General features: G+C 44.6%; 1 protein-coding gene across 11 annotated transcripts in view; it reads right to left on the bottom strand.

Annotated features, from left to right (window-relative positions):
* The window catches only part of LOC117736059 (far upstream element-binding protein 3-like), a 34,285-nt gene extending 24,059 nt beyond the window's left edge, over nt 1-10,226 (bottom strand). For 3 of the 11 annotated variants that reach the window (XM_034541070.1, XM_034541078.1, XM_034541081.1), the window contains exons 1-4: nt 10,010-10,223; nt 3,571-3,679; nt 1,756-1,789; nt 952-1,001 (exon numbers count right to left, since the gene is read on the bottom strand). In XM_034541070.1, coding sequence (XP_034396961.1) covers nt 952-1,001; nt 1,756-1,789; nt 3,571-3,679; nt 10,010-10,096 — 280 coding nt within the window. In that variant the 5' untranslated portion in view covers nt 10,097-10,223. Of the gene's footprint in view, nt 1-951; nt 1,002-1,755; nt 1,790-3,570; nt 3,680-10,009 lie in introns of all 11 variants that reach the window. The other 8 variants (XM_034541077.1, XM_034541080.1, XM_034541079.1 and 5 more) reach the window with 7 other exon arrangements.
* Nucleotides 10,227-18,002: the final 7,776 nt, after the last annotated feature.

Genomic DNA, 18,002 nt, shown 5'->3' with positions numbered 1-18,002 from the left:
AGTGTTTTGGTTCAGGTTAAAAGTTCTGTGAGGATAACAAGGTTCCAGGTCAGAATAACAAAGTTCTAGATCAGAATAAAAAAGGTCAGAATAGCAAGGTTATGTCAGATTAAAGGTTCTAGGTCAGATTAAAGATTATATGTAAGGATAAAAAGGTTCTGAAGCGGGTTAAAGGTTTTATGTCATGATAAAAAGGTTCTGGCACGAAATAAAGGTTATATTTCATGATAAAAAAAAGGTTCCGGTTCAGGTTAAAGGTTCTCTGTCAGGATAAAGAGGTTCTGTTTCAGGTTAAAGCCGAGGTCGCGTATGTGGTTGGCTGGAACAGATTCTAGGTTCATAGGAAGGCTTTTAGTCGGTATAAAGATTGTAAGTGTTGTTGCTCAGAGGAAAATGTTCTCGTTCAGATACAAAAAAGGTTCTAGGTAAGATGAAGAAGATGTGATCTCTTATGAAAACATTCTCATTTAAACATTCTGGCTGAATGGAAGTGGTGAAAAAGGTTCTACGTTTGCTTTAACTTTGAGAGTCAGACGGACGGTTCCAGGTCGGGTGCAAACAATTCAGACTTAGGTGAGAAGGGTTCTAGTTTAGCTTAAAGTGAAAATGAAATAGGGCACGAAGGTTCTAGTTTAGTAGATAAAAATGTTCCAGATCCGATAAGGAAAGAGTGACAACGTTCTAGCTCAGGTGCAAGGTTTTAAGGTGAGTTGAACACAGCTGAGAGAACTCAGGTTTTAGCTCTGGTTAAAGGTTCTAGAATAGATTTAGCTCAGACTGGGGGTTCTTCCTCAGGTGAGATTAAAGATGTGGAATGTTCTATGTTCAGGTTCTGGATGATAAAGTATGAATATAAACTCCCGGACCAGACTTCAGATCAGCTGCCCTGGACAACTAGACTCTGATTGGACAAGCAGCAGGAAGCAGCGAGAGGTCGGAGGTCATACTCACTGAAGCCGACCATCCTGTCGGGGACCTTGTAATCCTCTGTGATTACCCTGCTACACACACACACACACACACACACACACACACACATTAACAACCTGGTCACACAGAGTGTGTCAATAAGTGATTATGTTGATGTGGAGGAGAACAGATCTATAAACACTTATCTACTGTTACAGCCCAACGCCGCTCACTGCTGCCATTAGCTAACAGGAATATGATGCTGAACACACCTCATTATGTGTGTATCATTACCACCCTGCTCTGTGTGTGTGTGTGTGTGTGTGTGTGTGTGTGTGTGTGTGTGTGTGTGTGTGTGTGTGTGTGTGTGTGTGTGTGTGTGTGTGTGTGTGTGTGTGTGTGTGTGTGTGTGTGTGTGTGTGTGTGTGTGTGTGTGTGTGTGTGTGTGTGTGTGTGTGTGTGTGTGTGTGTGTGTGTGTGTGTGTGTGTGTGTGTGTGTGTGTGTGTGTGTGTGTGTGTGTGTGTGTGTGTGTGTGTGTGTGTGTGTGTGTGTGTGTGTGTGTGTGTGTGTGTGTGTGTGTGTGTGTGTGTGTGTGTGTGTGTGTGTGTGTGTGTGTGTGTGTGTGTGTGTGTGTGTGTGTGTGTGTGTGTGTGTGTGTGTGTGTGTGTGTGTGTGTGTGTGTGTGGTGTGTGTGTGTGTGTGTGTGTGTGTGTGTGTGTGTGTGTGTGTGTGTGTGTGTGTGTGTGTGTGTGTGTGTGTGTGTGTGTGTGTGTGTGTGTGTGTGTGTGTGTGTGTGTGTGTGTGTGTGTGTGTGTGTGTGTGATCAATACGTTAGCTGATCCTACCTTTGATGCCCCATGGCTGCTAGCTGGTTACCTACTGAGAGACAGAGACACAGATTCAACACGAAGGACTTTGTTTTGTCCTGAAGAAGACTTCCTGTCTGTCTCTCAGAACCATCTGACTTCCTGTCTGTCTCTCAGAACCATCTGACTTCCTGTCTGTCTCTCAGAACCATCTGACTTCCTGTCTGTCTCTCAGAACCATCTGACTTCCTGTCTGTCTCTCAGAACCATCTGACTTCCTGTCTGTCTCTCAGAACCATCTGACTTCCTGTCTGTCTCTCAGAACCATCTGACTTCCTGTCTGTCTCTCAGAACCGTCTGACTTCCTGTCTGTCTCTCAGAACCATCTGACTTCCTGTTTGTCTCTCAGAACCGTCTTACTTCCTGTCTGTCCCTCAGTAAGGTCTGACTTCCTGTCTGTCTCTCAGAACCATCTGACTTCCTGTCTGTCTCTCAGAACCGTCTGACTTCCTGTCTGTCTCTCAGAACCATCTGACTTCCTGTTTGTCTCAGTACCGTCTGACTTCCTGTCTGTCCCTCAGTAAGGTCTGACTTCCTGTCTGTCTCTCAGAACCGTCTGACTTCCTGTCTGTCTCACAGAACCGTCTTACTTCCTGTCTGTCCCTCAGTAAGGTCTGACTTCCTGTCTGTCTCTCAGAACCGTCTGACTTCCTGTTTGTCTCTCAGAACCGTCTTACTTCCTGTCTGTCCCTCAGTAAGGTCTGACTTCCTGTCTGTCTCTCAGAACCGTCTTACTTCCTGTCTGTCCCTCAGTAAGGTCTGACTTCCTGTCTGTCTCTCAGAACCGTCTGACTTCCTGTCTGTCCCTCAGTAAGGTCTGACTTCCTGTTTGTCTCTCAGAACCGTCTGACTTCCTGTCTGTCCCTCAGTAAGGTCTGACTTCCTGTCTGTCTCTCAGAACCGTCTGACTTCCTGTTTATCTCTCAAAACCGTCTGACTTCCTGTCTGTCTCTCAGAACCGTCTGACTTCCTGTCTGTCCCTCAGTAAGGTCTGACTTCCTGTCTGTCCCTCAGTAAGGTCTGACTTCCTGTCTGTCTCTCAGAACCGTCTGACTTCCTGTTTGTCTCTCAGAACCGTCTGACTTCCTGTCTGTCTCTCAGAACCGTCTGACTTCCTGTCTGTCCCTCAGTAAGGTCTGACTTCCTGTCTGTCCCTCAGTAAGGTCTGACTTCCTGTCTGTCACTCAGTAAGGTCTGACTTCCTGTTTGTCTCAGTACCATCTGACTTCCTGTCTGTCTCTCAGAACCGTCTGACTTCCTGTCTGTCTCTCAGAACCATCTGACTTCCTGTCTGTCTCTCAGAACCGTCTGACTTCCTGTTTGTCTCTCAGAACCGTCTTACTTCCTGTCTGTCCCTCAGTAAGGTCTGACTTCCTGTCTGTCTCTCAGAACCGTCTGACTTCCTGTCTGTCCCTCAGTAAGGTCTGACTTCCTGTCTGTCCCCCAGTAAGGTCTGACTTCCTGTCTGTCTCTCAGAACTGTCTGACTTCCTGTTTGTCTCTCAGAACCATCTGACTTCCTGTCTGTCTCTCAGAACCGTCTGACTTCCTGTCTGTCCCTCAGTAAGGTCTGACTTCCTGTTTGTCTCAGTACCGTCTGACTTCCTGTCTGTCCCTCAGTAAGGTCTGACTTCCTGTCTGTCTCTCAGAACCGTCTGACTTCCTGTCTGTCTCTCAGAACTGTCTGACTTCCTGTCTGTCTCTCAGAACCGTCTGACTTCCTGTCTGTCTCTCAGTACTGTCTGACTTCCTGTCTGTCTCTCATGAGTTGACCCCCCCCCCCAGTTCTCCTCACCTCCGTCTTCTCCTGGTCGTTTCTGTCCAGGGTAGTACAGCGAGGGCTCAATGCTTCCTGAGGAGCTGTTGAGGTGAGACATGGCGTCTCCGCCCATCTTACCCACCATCTGATGGACAGAGGGGAACATCTGTAACAAACGACGACAACCAACAAGTCTAAATTCACAACCGATGTTCTGTCCATCAGATCTTCTGCTGCGGTCTAGCCTGTGTTGTAATCACAGACTGCTTTTAAGAAGGTGACGTCTCTCGGTTTTCAATCACAATGTAGCCCCGCCCCTAAAGCATTGCGCTTTATGGTCTGTTTGAAGTAGAGTCATTTATATAGACTTCTATACAACCAGAGGAGTCGCCCCCTGGTGGTCAGGAGAGAGAATGCAGCTTTAACACATGAAGAATAGACTTCTATACAACCAGAGGAGTCGCCCCCTGGTGGTCAGGAGAGAGAATGCAGCTTCAACACACGAAGCATAGACTTCTATACAACCAGAGGAGTCGCCCCCTGGTGGTCAGGAGAGAGAATGCAGCTTTAACACATGAAGCATAGACTTCTATACAACCAGAGGAGTCGCCCCCTCCACCTGCATCAGAAACACGTCAACGGGTGTGTTCCCTGAAGTAAAGTCTAAACTAGAACTAATCCAGGAAGCAGCTACGTGGATGTACGTAGCTGCTAGAACGTTATCATGTACCTTCAGCCAGTACTCATTTTCACTGAGTAGAGCCTGAACACATCATTGTGTAACTGAAGTGAACCTCCACTGGTTCTCCGTTAGCGGTGCCGCTAATTTTACTAGCTCTCCTCCTGTTGGTCTAAACACTGATTGGTTGTTTACAAAGTCACATGATCAGAGAAACATCATGATGTCCTGATCAAATGATCTACTGATCAAATGATCTACTGATCAAATGATCTACTGATCACATGTTCTACTGCTCACATGTTCTACTGATCAAATGATCTACTGATCACATGTTCTACTGATCACATGTTCTACTGATCACATGTTCTACTGATCACATGTTCTACTGCTCACATGTTCTACTGATCAAATGATCTACTGATCACATGTTCTACTGATCACATGTTCTACTGATCACATGATCCACTGATCACATGTTCCACTGATCAAATGATCCACTGATCACATGTTCTACTGATCACATGTTCTACTGATCACATGTTCTACTGATCAAATGATCTACTGATCACATGTTCTACTGATCACATGTTCTACTGATCAAATGATCTACTGATCACATGTTCTACTGATCACATGTTCTACTGATCACATGTTCTACTGATCACATGTTCTACTGATCACATGATCCACTGATCACATGATCCACTGATCACATGATCCACTGATCACATGTTCCACTGATCACATGTTCTACTGATCACATGATCTACTGATCACATGTTCTACTGATCACATGATCCACTGATCACATGATCCACTGATCACATGTTCTACAGATCAAATGATCTACTGATCACATGTTCTACTGATCACATGATCTACTGATCACATGTTCTACTGATCACATGATCTACTGATCACATGTTCTACAGATCAAATGATCTACTGATCACATGATCTACTGATCACATGTTCTACAGATCAAATGATCTACTGATCACATGATCTACTGATCACATGTTCTACTGGTCACATGATCTACTGATCACATGTTCTACTGATCACATGATCTACTGATCACATGTACTACTGATCACATGATCTACTGGTCACATGTTCTACTGATCACATGTTCTACTGGTCACATGATCTACTGGTCACATGTTCTACTGGTCACATGTTCTACTGGTCACATGTTCTACTGCTCACATGATCTACTGATCACATGATCTACTGATCACATGTTCTACTGATCAAATGATCTACTGATCACATGTTCTACTGATCACATGATCTACTGGTCACATGTTCTACTGGTCACATGTTCTACTGATCACATGATCTACTGATCACATGATCTACTGATCACATGTTCTACTGATCACATGTTCTACTGATCACATGATCCACTGATCACATGATCCACTGATCACATGATCTACTGATCACATGTTCTACAGATCAAATGATCTACTGATCACATGTTCTACTGATCACATGATCTACTGATCACATGTTCTACTGATCACATGATCTACTGATCACATGTTCTACAGATCAAATGATCTACTGATCACATGATCTACTGATCACATGTTCTACTGATCACATGATCTACTGATCACATGTTCTACTGATCACATGTACTACTGATCACATGATCTACTGGTCACATGTTCTACTGATCACATGTTCTACTGGTCACATGATCTACTGGTCACATGTTCTACTGGTCACATGTTCTACTGATCACATGTTCTACTGCTCACATGATCTACTGATCACATGATCTACTGATCACATGTTCTACTGATCACATGATCTACTGATCACATGATCTACTGATCACATGATCTACTGATCACATGATCTACTGATCACATGTTCTACAGATCAAATGATCTACTGCTAACATGATCTACTGATCACATGATCTACTGATCACATGATCTACTGATCACATGTTCTACTGATCAAATGATCTACTGATCACATGTTCTACTGATCACATGATCTACTGGTCACATGTTCTACTGGTCACATGTTCTACTGGATACTCGAGGATAACTTTATTCACTCTGATGGTGAACAATAGACTGAGGGGGGGCAGAACTGATCAGGATCAATAAGGGACTTGTTACACCAATCAATCAGACTTGTGTCATTATAAAAGTCATTACAGTTTTAATGAGGCTAATATTATATTTAATAGAAACGTTAGTGGGGGCTGGACTATTAATTGAATAATCAATTAGTAAATCAACAGAAAAATAAGACTGAACTAAAATTTTAATTTTTAATAAATACAAATGTAATATATATATATATATATATATATATATATAAACAAGTTATAATAATTTAGTTGTATAAAGAATGATTTGTGTCCTGAAGGAGGTCATAACGTCAGCATGTGAATCAATAAATATGATGAGGTCATCAATATCATCATAAATACACCCTTAAACAACTACTATTCCCATGATTCTCTTAAATTCTGTAGATTCACGTTGGAGCTGAATGTCAGTATTAAACTGATCGTTAATGTGAAGTTAAATTATTTTAATTATTTGGTTGTCTCAAACTTCCTGTTATGCTAATTATTAAGGGCTAATATGTAGCTTTAGCTCAAACTTATTTAAATGATCTTAAATCAGTATTTAAATTATCTTAAATGATCGTAAATGATTATTTAAATGACCAGGAAGCCTCATTACGAATGTAATGGCAAAGTAAAGCAGCAATAACATGAAGGTTAAATCAATAAAACGTTAATACTAATCAATAATTTCACTAAACTTAAACCTGAATTAAAATGTTATTTTAATCTTTTTGTTTTTTTAGACGTTTTATCTTTAACCTGCGACCATTTGTGTTTATTAAATACGTTTAAAAAAAAAAAAAGAATTAAAATGTTAAAAAAATAAATAAAAGTTCAGAGTGTATGAATGGGTTTCGCCCAACACGCCTGTAAGAACGCAATGTGGGCGAATAGATCCAACACAACGATACATAAATAAATAAATCAGATTCCAACATGGCTGCCGTCAGAAGATCCACATAAACAAGTTCATCCGGAGGCGTTTGTAGGAGGCTAGCAGTTTACCCCCGCTTCTAGTCTTTACGCTAAGCTAAGCTTACCACGGCGCTGAACCCTCAGACGACAGGAAGTTGCCAATAAAACTCATTATTGACGACTTCCTGTCAGGTGGAAGCCGCCCAACGACATAAACACACAGCCAACCTTTGACAGAACGATTCTGGCCAATCACACGCAAACCACGAGGTTATTCCAGACCGCCAACGCCTTATCTCTACCGACCTCGGCATTGGTCCAGAACCTTCAGTGGAAGGGTTCAGACCCTTCTTATGGTCCAGACCCTTCTCACGGTCCAGATCCAGACCCTTCTTACGGTCCAGATCCAGACCCTTCTCACGGTCCAGATGTAAACCCTTGTCACGGTCCAGATCCAGACCCTTCTCACGGTCCAGATGTAGACCCTTCTCACGGTCCAGATCCAGACCCTTCTCACGGTCCAGATCCAGACCCTTCTTACGGTCCAGATCTGGCCTTAACTTCAGCGTTTGAGTCTATAAATATGACGCCGTTTGTGGAAGCCTGTCGTGGATCCGGCTGCAGGTGGCTGATTTATTCTGACTCCAGACCAGCTGAGACGGGTTTTACAGGCCGCATATGGAACCTACGCTCCTGTAGGTACATGCCGTACAACATCAGGAGAATACGACCTCTTCTCACTCAGAAGGCGGCACAGGTTCTGGTCCAGGCTCTGGTCCAGGTTCTGGTCCAGGCTCTGGTCCAGGCTCTGGTCCAGGCTCTGGTCCAGGCTCTGGTCCAGGCTCTGGTCATCTCACAGCTAGACTACTGTAACTCCTCCTTCAGGTCTACCTGCTAATGCCATTCGACCTCTACAGCTCATCCAGAATGCAGCTGCTGGACTGGTCTTCAACCTACGAAATTTACCCACAATCCTCAGCTCCTCTGCGACCATCACTGGTTACCAGGACATGGTCTAACCTCACACCCAGGACACGGTCTAACCTCACACCCAGGACATGGTCTAACCTCACACCCAGGACATGGTCTAACCTCACACCCAGGACATGGTCTAACCTCACACCCAGGACATGGTCTAACCTCACACCCAGGACATGGTCTAACCTCACACCAGGACATGGTCTAACCTCACACCCAGGACATGGTCTAACCTCACATCCAGGACATGGTCTAACCTCACACCCAGGACATGGTCTAACCTCACACCCAGGACATGGTCTAACCTCACACCCAGGACATGGTCTAACCTCACATCCAGGACATGGTCTAACTTCACACCCAGGACATGGTCTAACCTCACACCCAGGACATGGTCTAACCTCACACCAGGACATGGTCTAACCTCACACCCAGGACATGGTCTAACCTCACACCAGGACATGGTCTAACCTCACACCCAGGACATGGTCTAACCTCACACCCCAGCCCGTTCACTTCGCTCGGCTTCTGCCAATCAGCTTGTAGCTCCTTCACTTCGAGCTAAACACTCAAAGTCAGACTGTTTGCTGTGCTGGCTCCTCATTGGTGGAACGAGCTCCCCATTGACATCAGGACAGGAAGTCTCTACAGACTAAAAACACATCTTAGTGACTACACCTTGAATAGGGAAGGTAGAGCCGTAATAGCACTTTAGTAGCACTTAAATGTCCCTTACTGATAGCACTTTGTAGTTTAACACTTTAGTAGCACTTAAATGTCTCTTACTGATAGCACTTTGTAGTTTAACACTTTAGTAGCACTTAAATGTCTCTTACTGATAGCACTTTGTAGTTTAACGTTATTGAAGAAATTGTACTTGCTTGATTCTTGTTGTTTGGACTCATGGTTTAATGCACTTATTGTAAGTCAGCCAAATGACATGTAATGTAATGTCTCTCTATATACAGCAGACACACCTGTCTGTCTCTCTATATACAGCAGACACACCTGTCTGTCTCTCTATATACAGCAGACACACCTGTCTGTCTCTCTATAGGCAGCAGACACACCTGTCTGTCTCTCTATAGGCAGCAGACCCACCTGTCTGTCTCTCTATAGGCAGCAGACACACCTGTCTGTCTCTCTATAGGCAGCAGACACACCTGTCTGTCTCTCTATAGGCAGCAGACCCACCTGTCTGTCTCTCTATAGGCAGCAGACCCACCTGTCTGTCTCCCTATAGGCAGCAGACACACCTCCTCCCTATATGGTGCTGAGGCCATTGCATAACTGCAGCCTAGTTAACCAAGTTACAGTAAACAGCAGCCTCGGGAGGGGGGGGCCATGTTAACTGTTGGAGAGGAGACATCCCCCCTCCCCCCTGAGAGGCTCATTAATAAGAAGACACGAAGGACTAGTTGTTCTCCGTGTTTCTGTCTCAACAGGTTCCTCCTGCTCCACTGACACGTGTGGACTAACTTCCCCTCCTCCCTTCCCCCCCGGTACCATTGACCCCCCCCTCCCCCTCTCCGACTGACAGCTCTACAAACTCCCCCTAAACTAAGACCCGGGCCCTGTCAGACCGGGTAAAGTGTCTCAAAACCGGCCGCAAGTCCGAGTCCCAGCTGCTTTCCGAGCTAGTTAGCATGCTAGCATTGTGTGTATGTGTGTGCGCGCGCACGCGGAGCGCCCACAAGTTGGGGAGTTAGCAGCGCGCGGTCGAAAATCCGAATAAAAAGTGCTTTGGCTCGAGCCAAACGACCCGGAACGCGCGCGAGGGGCCCCGAGGCGGCGGTTACCTGGCGGGCCCTCTGGAGAACGTCGGCCAGCCCGTCTGCCTTCAGCCCCGGCTGCCCCAGCGAGGCCTGTCCCTGCAGCTCCGCCATCACACGCAGACTCTTGCTAGCCGCTAGCTGGTTAGCGGGATTAGCTCGCGCTGCTAACTGGGGCTCAAGGCTGCCGGCAAAGAGGGGTGACGTAGCGCGAGGCGAGGTCTCACTCCGGACGAGGTTTCCTTGGACCAGAAGGAAGTGGAATCTCTGGAACCGGTTCACTGGTCACACGTTATGAAAAGTCGATTAATATAATTGATTAATCGATCAGTTATTATAAGGAGGGAGTGTTATAAGTACCACCACCTGAAAACAAATACATACACTTCAATAAAACCTCTTAATGGGTTATCGGCCTGCTCTGGTTTTAAATGTCTTTGTTTTATTCACAACTAGAGGTTTCTGTTTGTCTCCCGTCTTCATGGCACCATGTGGTGAAACAGCCGGTTCAACCTTTACGTGCTTATATTTCATATCAGCCCAGTGTTTCTACGGACCGGGTTCGTTTTTTAACCACGAGTGGTACTGCTCTGTTCCTAGAGGACCTCTGTCGCTGCTCAGCTGTTTCCGCTTCCGCATCAGTCACGTGCTCCGAACAGCTCCACAGGTGGAGAGCGGAGTGAACTTTGAGAAGCAGGACAAGAAGAAGGAAAAGGAGCAGAAAGAGGAGAAGAAGGAGAACAACAATAACAACAAGAAAAAGGAGGACAAGAAGGAGTAAAGGGACAAGGACAACAAGAAGAAAAAGGAGTAGGAGAAGGAGGAGAAGAAAAAGAAGGAGGAGAAGAAGGTGGAGAAAAACAAGAAGAAAAAGGAGCAGAAGAAGGAGTAAAAGGACAAGGACAACAAGAACAAAACAAAAAAGGAGGAGAAGACAAAGGAGGAGTAGAAGCAGAAAAAGGAGGACAACAATGTGGGCTACATAGATAACTGGAGGACTTTCTGGGGAAAGCCTGATCTGATGAGTCCAGACGGCATTCATCCCACTTGGGATGGAGCGCGTCTCATTTCTGTGAACATGGCCAAGTTGATTAACGGACTTAATCCATGACCCAGAGTTCAGATCAGGAAGCAGAAGCAGAGTTGTAGTCTTCCACCTTCTCTGCACTTCCATTGGAGCAGTTACCCACCCTTAACCTTAACTCTATAGAGACTGTGTCTGTCCCACGGCCACTTAAATTAATTAAATCAAAAGTAACCAGAAGAGGAGTCATACTAAATAACCTCATACAGGTTAACAACACTACTGCAACAGTGCAACAAAACAGGATAATTAAATGTGGACTCCTAAATATTAGATCTCTGTCATCTAAAGCTGTATTAGTAAATGATTTAATATCAGACAATCACATTGATTTATTGTGTCTTACTGAAACCTGGCTGAGCCATGAAGAATATGTCAGCCTAAATGAATCAACTCCTCCAAGTCATATTAATACTCACATTCCTCGAGGCACCGGCCGAGGAGGTGGAGTAGCAGCCATCTTTGACTCAAGCCTATTAATGAATCCTAAACCTAAACTAAACTACAACTCATTTGAAAGCCTTGTTCTTAGTCTTTCACATCCAACCTGTAAAACATTACAGCCAATTATATTTGTTATACTGTACCGGCCACCAGGTCCATATTCAGAATTTATATCTGAATGTTCAGAGTTTTTATCAAGTTTAGTCCTTAAAACTGATAAGGTTATTATTGTAGGAGATTTTAATATTCAGCCCTCGATGGACTGGCGGCCTGTCCAGGGTGTCCCCTGCCTTCGCCCTATGTCAGCTGGGATAGGCTCCAGCGCCCCCGCGACCCTAATGAGGATAAGCGGTATTGAAAATGGATGGATGGATGGATTTTAATATTCATGTGGATATTGATAATGATTGCCTTAGTACTGCATTTATCTCATTGTTGGACTCGATTGGCTTCTGTCAGAGTACAGAAACCCACTCACTGCTTTGGCCACACCCTCCACCTTGTTCTTACATATGGCATTGACATTGAGCATTTGGAGGTCTTCCCACAGAACCCTCTTCTGTCAGACCATTACCTCATAACTTTTGAGTTTATACTCCCGGAGTGTACACTGTTAGTCAAAAGTTTCTACACCAGATGTCTAACTGACAGTGCTGTAGCTACATTTAAAGAAGAGATTCCTTCTGCATTTGATTCAATACCAAGTCTCAATGTGAGAGAAAAATAAAAACAACCCCAGGGTTCTCTTTAGCACTGTAGCCAGGCTGACAGAGAGTCACAGCTCTGTGGAGCCGTGTATTCCTATAGACCTCAGTAGTAATGACTTCATGAACTTCTTCAATGAAAAGATTTGAACTATTAGAGGAAAGATTGATGATCTCTTGCCCTTAACTACTGCCGATCTGTCATCAAGAGGAGTGGCCTTGGAAACGGCTGTATGCCCTAGTGCTGATAAAGGACTCATCTCTGTAGTGGTCTTGTTAGACCTTAGTGCTGATAAAGGACTCATCTCTGTACTGGTCTTGTTAGACCTTAGTGCTGATAAAGGACTCATCTCTGTACTGGTCTTGTTAGACCTTAGTGCTGATCTTTATTTACCTTATATATGCTTCCTTTGGGCAACATTATCAGGAAACACTGCATAAACTTTCATTGCTATGCAGACGATACTCAATTATATCTATGGATCAAACCAGAGGAGACCAACCAGCTCGCTAAAATTCAGGTCTATGAGGGTCTCTGATGGTCTTGGACTACGAGGGTCTATTAGGGTCTCTGATGGTCTGGGACTACGAGGGTCTATGAGGTTCTCTGATGGTCTGGGACTACGAGGGTCTATGATGGTCTGGGTCTACGAGGATCTATGAGGGTCTGGGACTATAAGGGTCTCCAAGGCTTTGGGACTACAAGGGTCTATGAGGGTCTGGGTCTACGAGGATCTATGAGGGTTTGGGACTATACAGGTCTATGAGGATCTCTGAGGTTCTGGGACTATGAGGGTCTGTGAGGGTATCTGAAGGTCTGGGACTGCGAGGGTCTATGAGGGTATCTGTGGGTCTGGGACTATGAGTGCCTCTGGGGGTCTGGGTCTACGAGGATCTATGAGGGTTTGGGACTATAAGGGTCTATGAGGATCTCCGAGGGTCTGGGACTACAAGGGTCTATGAGGGTCTGGGACTACGAGGGTCTATGAGGGTCTTGGGTCTCTGGGGGTCTATGAGGGTCTGGGACTATAAGGGTCTATGAGGGTCTGGGACTACGAGGGTCTATGAGGATCTCTGAGGGTCTATGAGGGTCTTGGGTCTCTGGGGATTTATGGGGGTCTCTGGCGATCACCCTGTTCTTCAATATGAGAATATATCAAAACATGTAGACATGTTTAATGTGTGTGTGTGTGTGTGTGTGTGTGTGTGTGTGTGTGTGTGTGTGTGTGTGAAGAGCTCTGCAGAGTGGAAAATGATGGCTTGTGAAGAGGCTTGTTGTTGGACGTCAACAGGAAACACTAACAGTCTTAAGTGGCATTAACGGTCTGTGTGTGTGTGTGTGTGTGTGTGTGTGTGAGGGAGTTTGTGTGTGTTGCAATAAAGGGGTTCGGTTGGGTGAACCATATGGGTCTTTTCTCTCTCACATGTTGCATTTAAGCATCTTCATTTAAAATATAAATTGAGTGTGTGTATGTGTTGGAGAAAAAAAACTAGAAACGGGTGAGGTTGAGTAAAATGTTGATATTTGGTTCTCCATCATTTCCTTCAGTTATAAAAACATGTTATTTTCATATCTGAGAACAGAGAACACATTTAAATGAAATGAAGGATTATAACCAACATTTCACTTCCACGTAAAGATGTTTGATTATCGAGAACCTTTTGGTTCAGTTACGACTAAAACCTCAAGAATATCCTCAGTGACCACCAGAACCTCTTCAGTGATGACTAGAACCTCTAGAATATCCTCAGTGACCACTAGAACCTCTAGAACCTCTTCAGTGATGACTAAAACCTCAAGAATATCCTCAGTGACCACTAGAACCTCTAGAACCTCTTCAGTGATGACTAGAACCTCTAGAATATCCTCAGTGACCACGAGAACCTCCTCAGTGACCACTAGAACCTCTAGAACCTCTTCAGTGATGACTAACCTATATAACCTCCTCAGTGACCACTAGAACCTCCTTAGCGCCCACTAAAACCTCTAGAATATCCTCAGTGACCACAAGGACCTCTAGAACCTCCTCAGTGACCACTAGACCCTCTAGAACTTCCTCAGTGACCACTAGAACTTCTTTAGCGACCACTAAAACCTTTAGAACCTCTTCACTGACCACTAGAACTTTGCGAACCTCCTCAGTAACGACTAAAACCTATAGAACCTCCTCAGTGACCACTAGAACCTTTAGAACCTCTTCACTGACCACTAGAACTTTGCGAACCTCCTCAGTAACGACTAAAACCTATAGAACCTCCTCAGTGACCACTAAAACCTTTAGAACCTCTTCACTGACCACTAGAACTTTGCGAACCTCCTCAGTAACGACTAAAACCTATAGAACCTCCTCAGTGACCACTAGACCCTCTAGAACTTCCTCAGTGACCACTAGAACTTCTTTAGCGACCACTAAAACCTTTAGAACCTCTTCACTGACCACTAGAACTTTACGAACCTCCTCAGTAACGACTAAAACCTATAGAACCTCCTCAGTGACCACTAGAACCTTTAGAACCTCTTCACTGACCACTAGAACTTTGCGAACCTCCTCAGTAACGACTAAAACCTCTAGAACCTCCTCAGTGACCACTAGACCCTCTAGAACTTCCTCAGTGACCACTAGAACTTCTTTAGCGACCACTAAAACCTTTAGAACCTCTTCACTGACCACTAGAACTTTGCAAACCTCCTCAGTAACGACTAAAACCTATAGAACCTCCTCAGTGACCACTAGAACCTTTAGAACCTCTTCACTGACCACTAGAACTTTGCGAACCTCCTCAGTAACGACTAAAACCTATAGAACCTCCTCAGTGACCACTAAAACCTTTAGAACCTCTTCACTGACCACTAGAACTTTGCGAACCTCCTCAGTAACGACTAAAACCTATAGAACCTCCTCAGTGACCACTAGACCCTCTAGAACTTCCTCAGTGACCACTAGAACTTCTTTAGCGACCACTAAAACCTTTAGAACCTCTTCACTGACCACTAGAACTTTGCAAACCTCCTCAGTAACGACTAAAACCTATAGAACCTCCTCAGTGACCACTAGAACCTTTAGAACCTCTTCACTGACCACTAGAACTTTGCGAACCTCCTCAGTCTGAAGTCTCAGAGTCTTTGGCACTTGGACTCTACGGGGAGATTTGCTATTGAGGGCCGACGCCCCGATCAGCAATGAGATAGATCCCCCCGTGGAGTCCAGACCTGGTGCTGATGAGCTGATGGATCGGTGGAGACTGGGCAGAGATGGGGAGGTGGAGGGGTGCGTAACAGCAGCATGAAAGAACTGAAGGTAGAGAGACAGTCATATTTAAATGAGACAGCACCAAGATGATTGTCTAACCATGTAATTGTTTCTGTGTGCTTATTGGATAGAGGGGATTGACGGCGCAGAACAATGACGGCAAGTAAACAATGAGTGAGCGTGCCTGAGGGATGATTGGCAGACATGTGAGGAATAAATGCGCTATAGCTCCATTAGTAGTACCTCCGTATTAATGACCTAATGAACTTCTTCAATGAAAAGATGTTAACTATTAGAGGAAAGATTGATGATCTCTTGCCCTCAACTACTGCCGATCTGTCATCAAGAGGAGTGGCCTTGGAAACGGCTGTATGCCCTGGTGTATATTTGGATAGCTTTTCTCCCATTAACCTAGACCAATTGTCCTCAACGGTTTCTACTTCTAAACCGTCTACCTGTCTCTTAGACCCCATCCCAACGAGGCTGCTTAAAGACGTGTTGCCTTTAATTGGCACCTCTCTGCTGGATATTGTTAATGTGTCTTTGCTAACAGGCCATGTACCACATTCCTTCAAAGTAGCTGTAATTAAACCTCTCCTGAAGAAGACCACTCTTAATCCAGAGGTGTTGGCTAACTACAGACCGATCTCTAACCTTCCCTTCCTCTCTAAGATCCTTGAGAAAGTAGTCGCACATCAGTTGTGTTTGTTCCTGTTTAATAGCCCTTATAGTTAGGGCTGAATCAGGTTTGCCCTGGTCCAGCCCCTTGATATGCTGCTATAGGCTTATAGGCTGCTGGGGGATGTTTTAGGATACACTGAGCACCTATCTCCTCTTCTCTCTCTCCTTATGGATGAATTTACATCTCTCCATTGCACCTTATTAACTCTGCTTCCTCCCCGGAGTCGTTGTGACTTCACGTCTCATAGGGTCCATTGGACCTGGTCTGGTCTGAAGCTGGTCCTGGGTCCTGACTCCTGCTGTGGCCCCGCTGATGCCCCCCTTTCTCTCTACCTCCTTCTGTTTCATGGATTGAGGAGGTCTGGATTGTGGAGGTCTGGATGGTGGTCCATGCCTACTACTCATTATTCATACATTGTCATATTCATGTAATGTGTTTATGTAACTCTGTAACTCTGTTCATCTGGTCACATGACATCTATTCATCTGTCCATCCGGGGAGAGGGATCCTCCTCTGTTGCTCTCCTGAAGGTTTCTTCACTTTTTTCCCTGTCAAAGGTTATTTTTGGGGAGTTTTTCCTGATCCGATGTGAGGTCAAAGGTCAGGGATGTCGTATGTGTACAGATTGTAAAGCCCTCTGAGGGGAGGTTGTGATTCTTGATTTTGGGCTCTACAACATGAACTGAATTGAATTGAAAATTGAATAGAACCTATAGAAACTCCACAGTGAATACTAGAACCTCTAGAACCTCCTAAGTGACCACTTGAACCTGTAGAATATCTTCAGTGACCACGAGACCCTTTAGAACCTCAGTGACCACTAGAACATTTAAAACCTCCTCAGTGATCAGAACATCTAGAATCTCGTCAGCGACCACTATATTCAAAGTTCACGTCAACACATTTGTGTTTCTTTATTCACGTTCTTAGATATTTGAAATGAACTCAGTGAGAACATTAATATTTATATGTATATATTTATTTATTTAAATATATATTAATTAATCTATATATGTATAAATATATGTATATTTATTTGTATGAATATATATACATATTTATTAATGAATCTATATATATATATCTATTTGTTATCATCACAGCTGACATGACAGAGAACACGGAACCACAGACAGAAGACAGAACAAAAACGGAATTATCATTTCAACTCATTTCATTTTGTAACTCGTTCAACAGTGAAAAAAATAACTGAAATCATCCACATGATCACACACACACACACACACACACACACACACACACACACAGACACACACACACACACACACAGCTCACGGTTCATTTGACTTTAATAGCGGCTCCACTTTATCTTTAACCCCTGAGTGACCCCCTGCTGAGCTCAACTCATGTCTGAGCTGCTCTTTACCTCATGAGACACACAGAGACACACAGAGACACACAGAGACACACAGAGACACACAGAGAGACACAGAGAGACACACAGAGACACACAGAGAGACACAGAGACACACAGAGAGACACAGAGACACACAGAGAGACACACAGAGACACACACAGAGACACACACACAGAGACACACAGAGAGACACAGAGAGACACACAGAGACACACACACAGAGACACACAGAGAGACACAGAGACACACAGAGAGACACAGAGACACACAGAGAGACACACAGAGACACACACACAGAGACACACACACAGAGACACACAGGGACACACAGAGAGACACAGAGACACACACACAGGGACACACAGAGACACACACACAGGGACACACAGAGACACACAGAGAGACACACAGAGACACACACACAGGGACACACAGAGACACACACACACAGAGACACACAGAGACACACACACAGAG

This window comes from Cyclopterus lumpus, chromosome 9 (assembly GCF_009769545.1).
Source record: "Cyclopterus lumpus isolate fCycLum1 chromosome 9, fCycLum1.pri, whole genome shotgun sequence".
Taxonomy (NCBI): Eukaryota; Metazoa; Chordata; class Actinopteri; order Perciformes; family Cyclopteridae; genus Cyclopterus; species Cyclopterus lumpus.
Note: the sequence above shows the minus strand (reverse complement) of the source record. Positions and strands in the feature narration are given on the sequence as shown.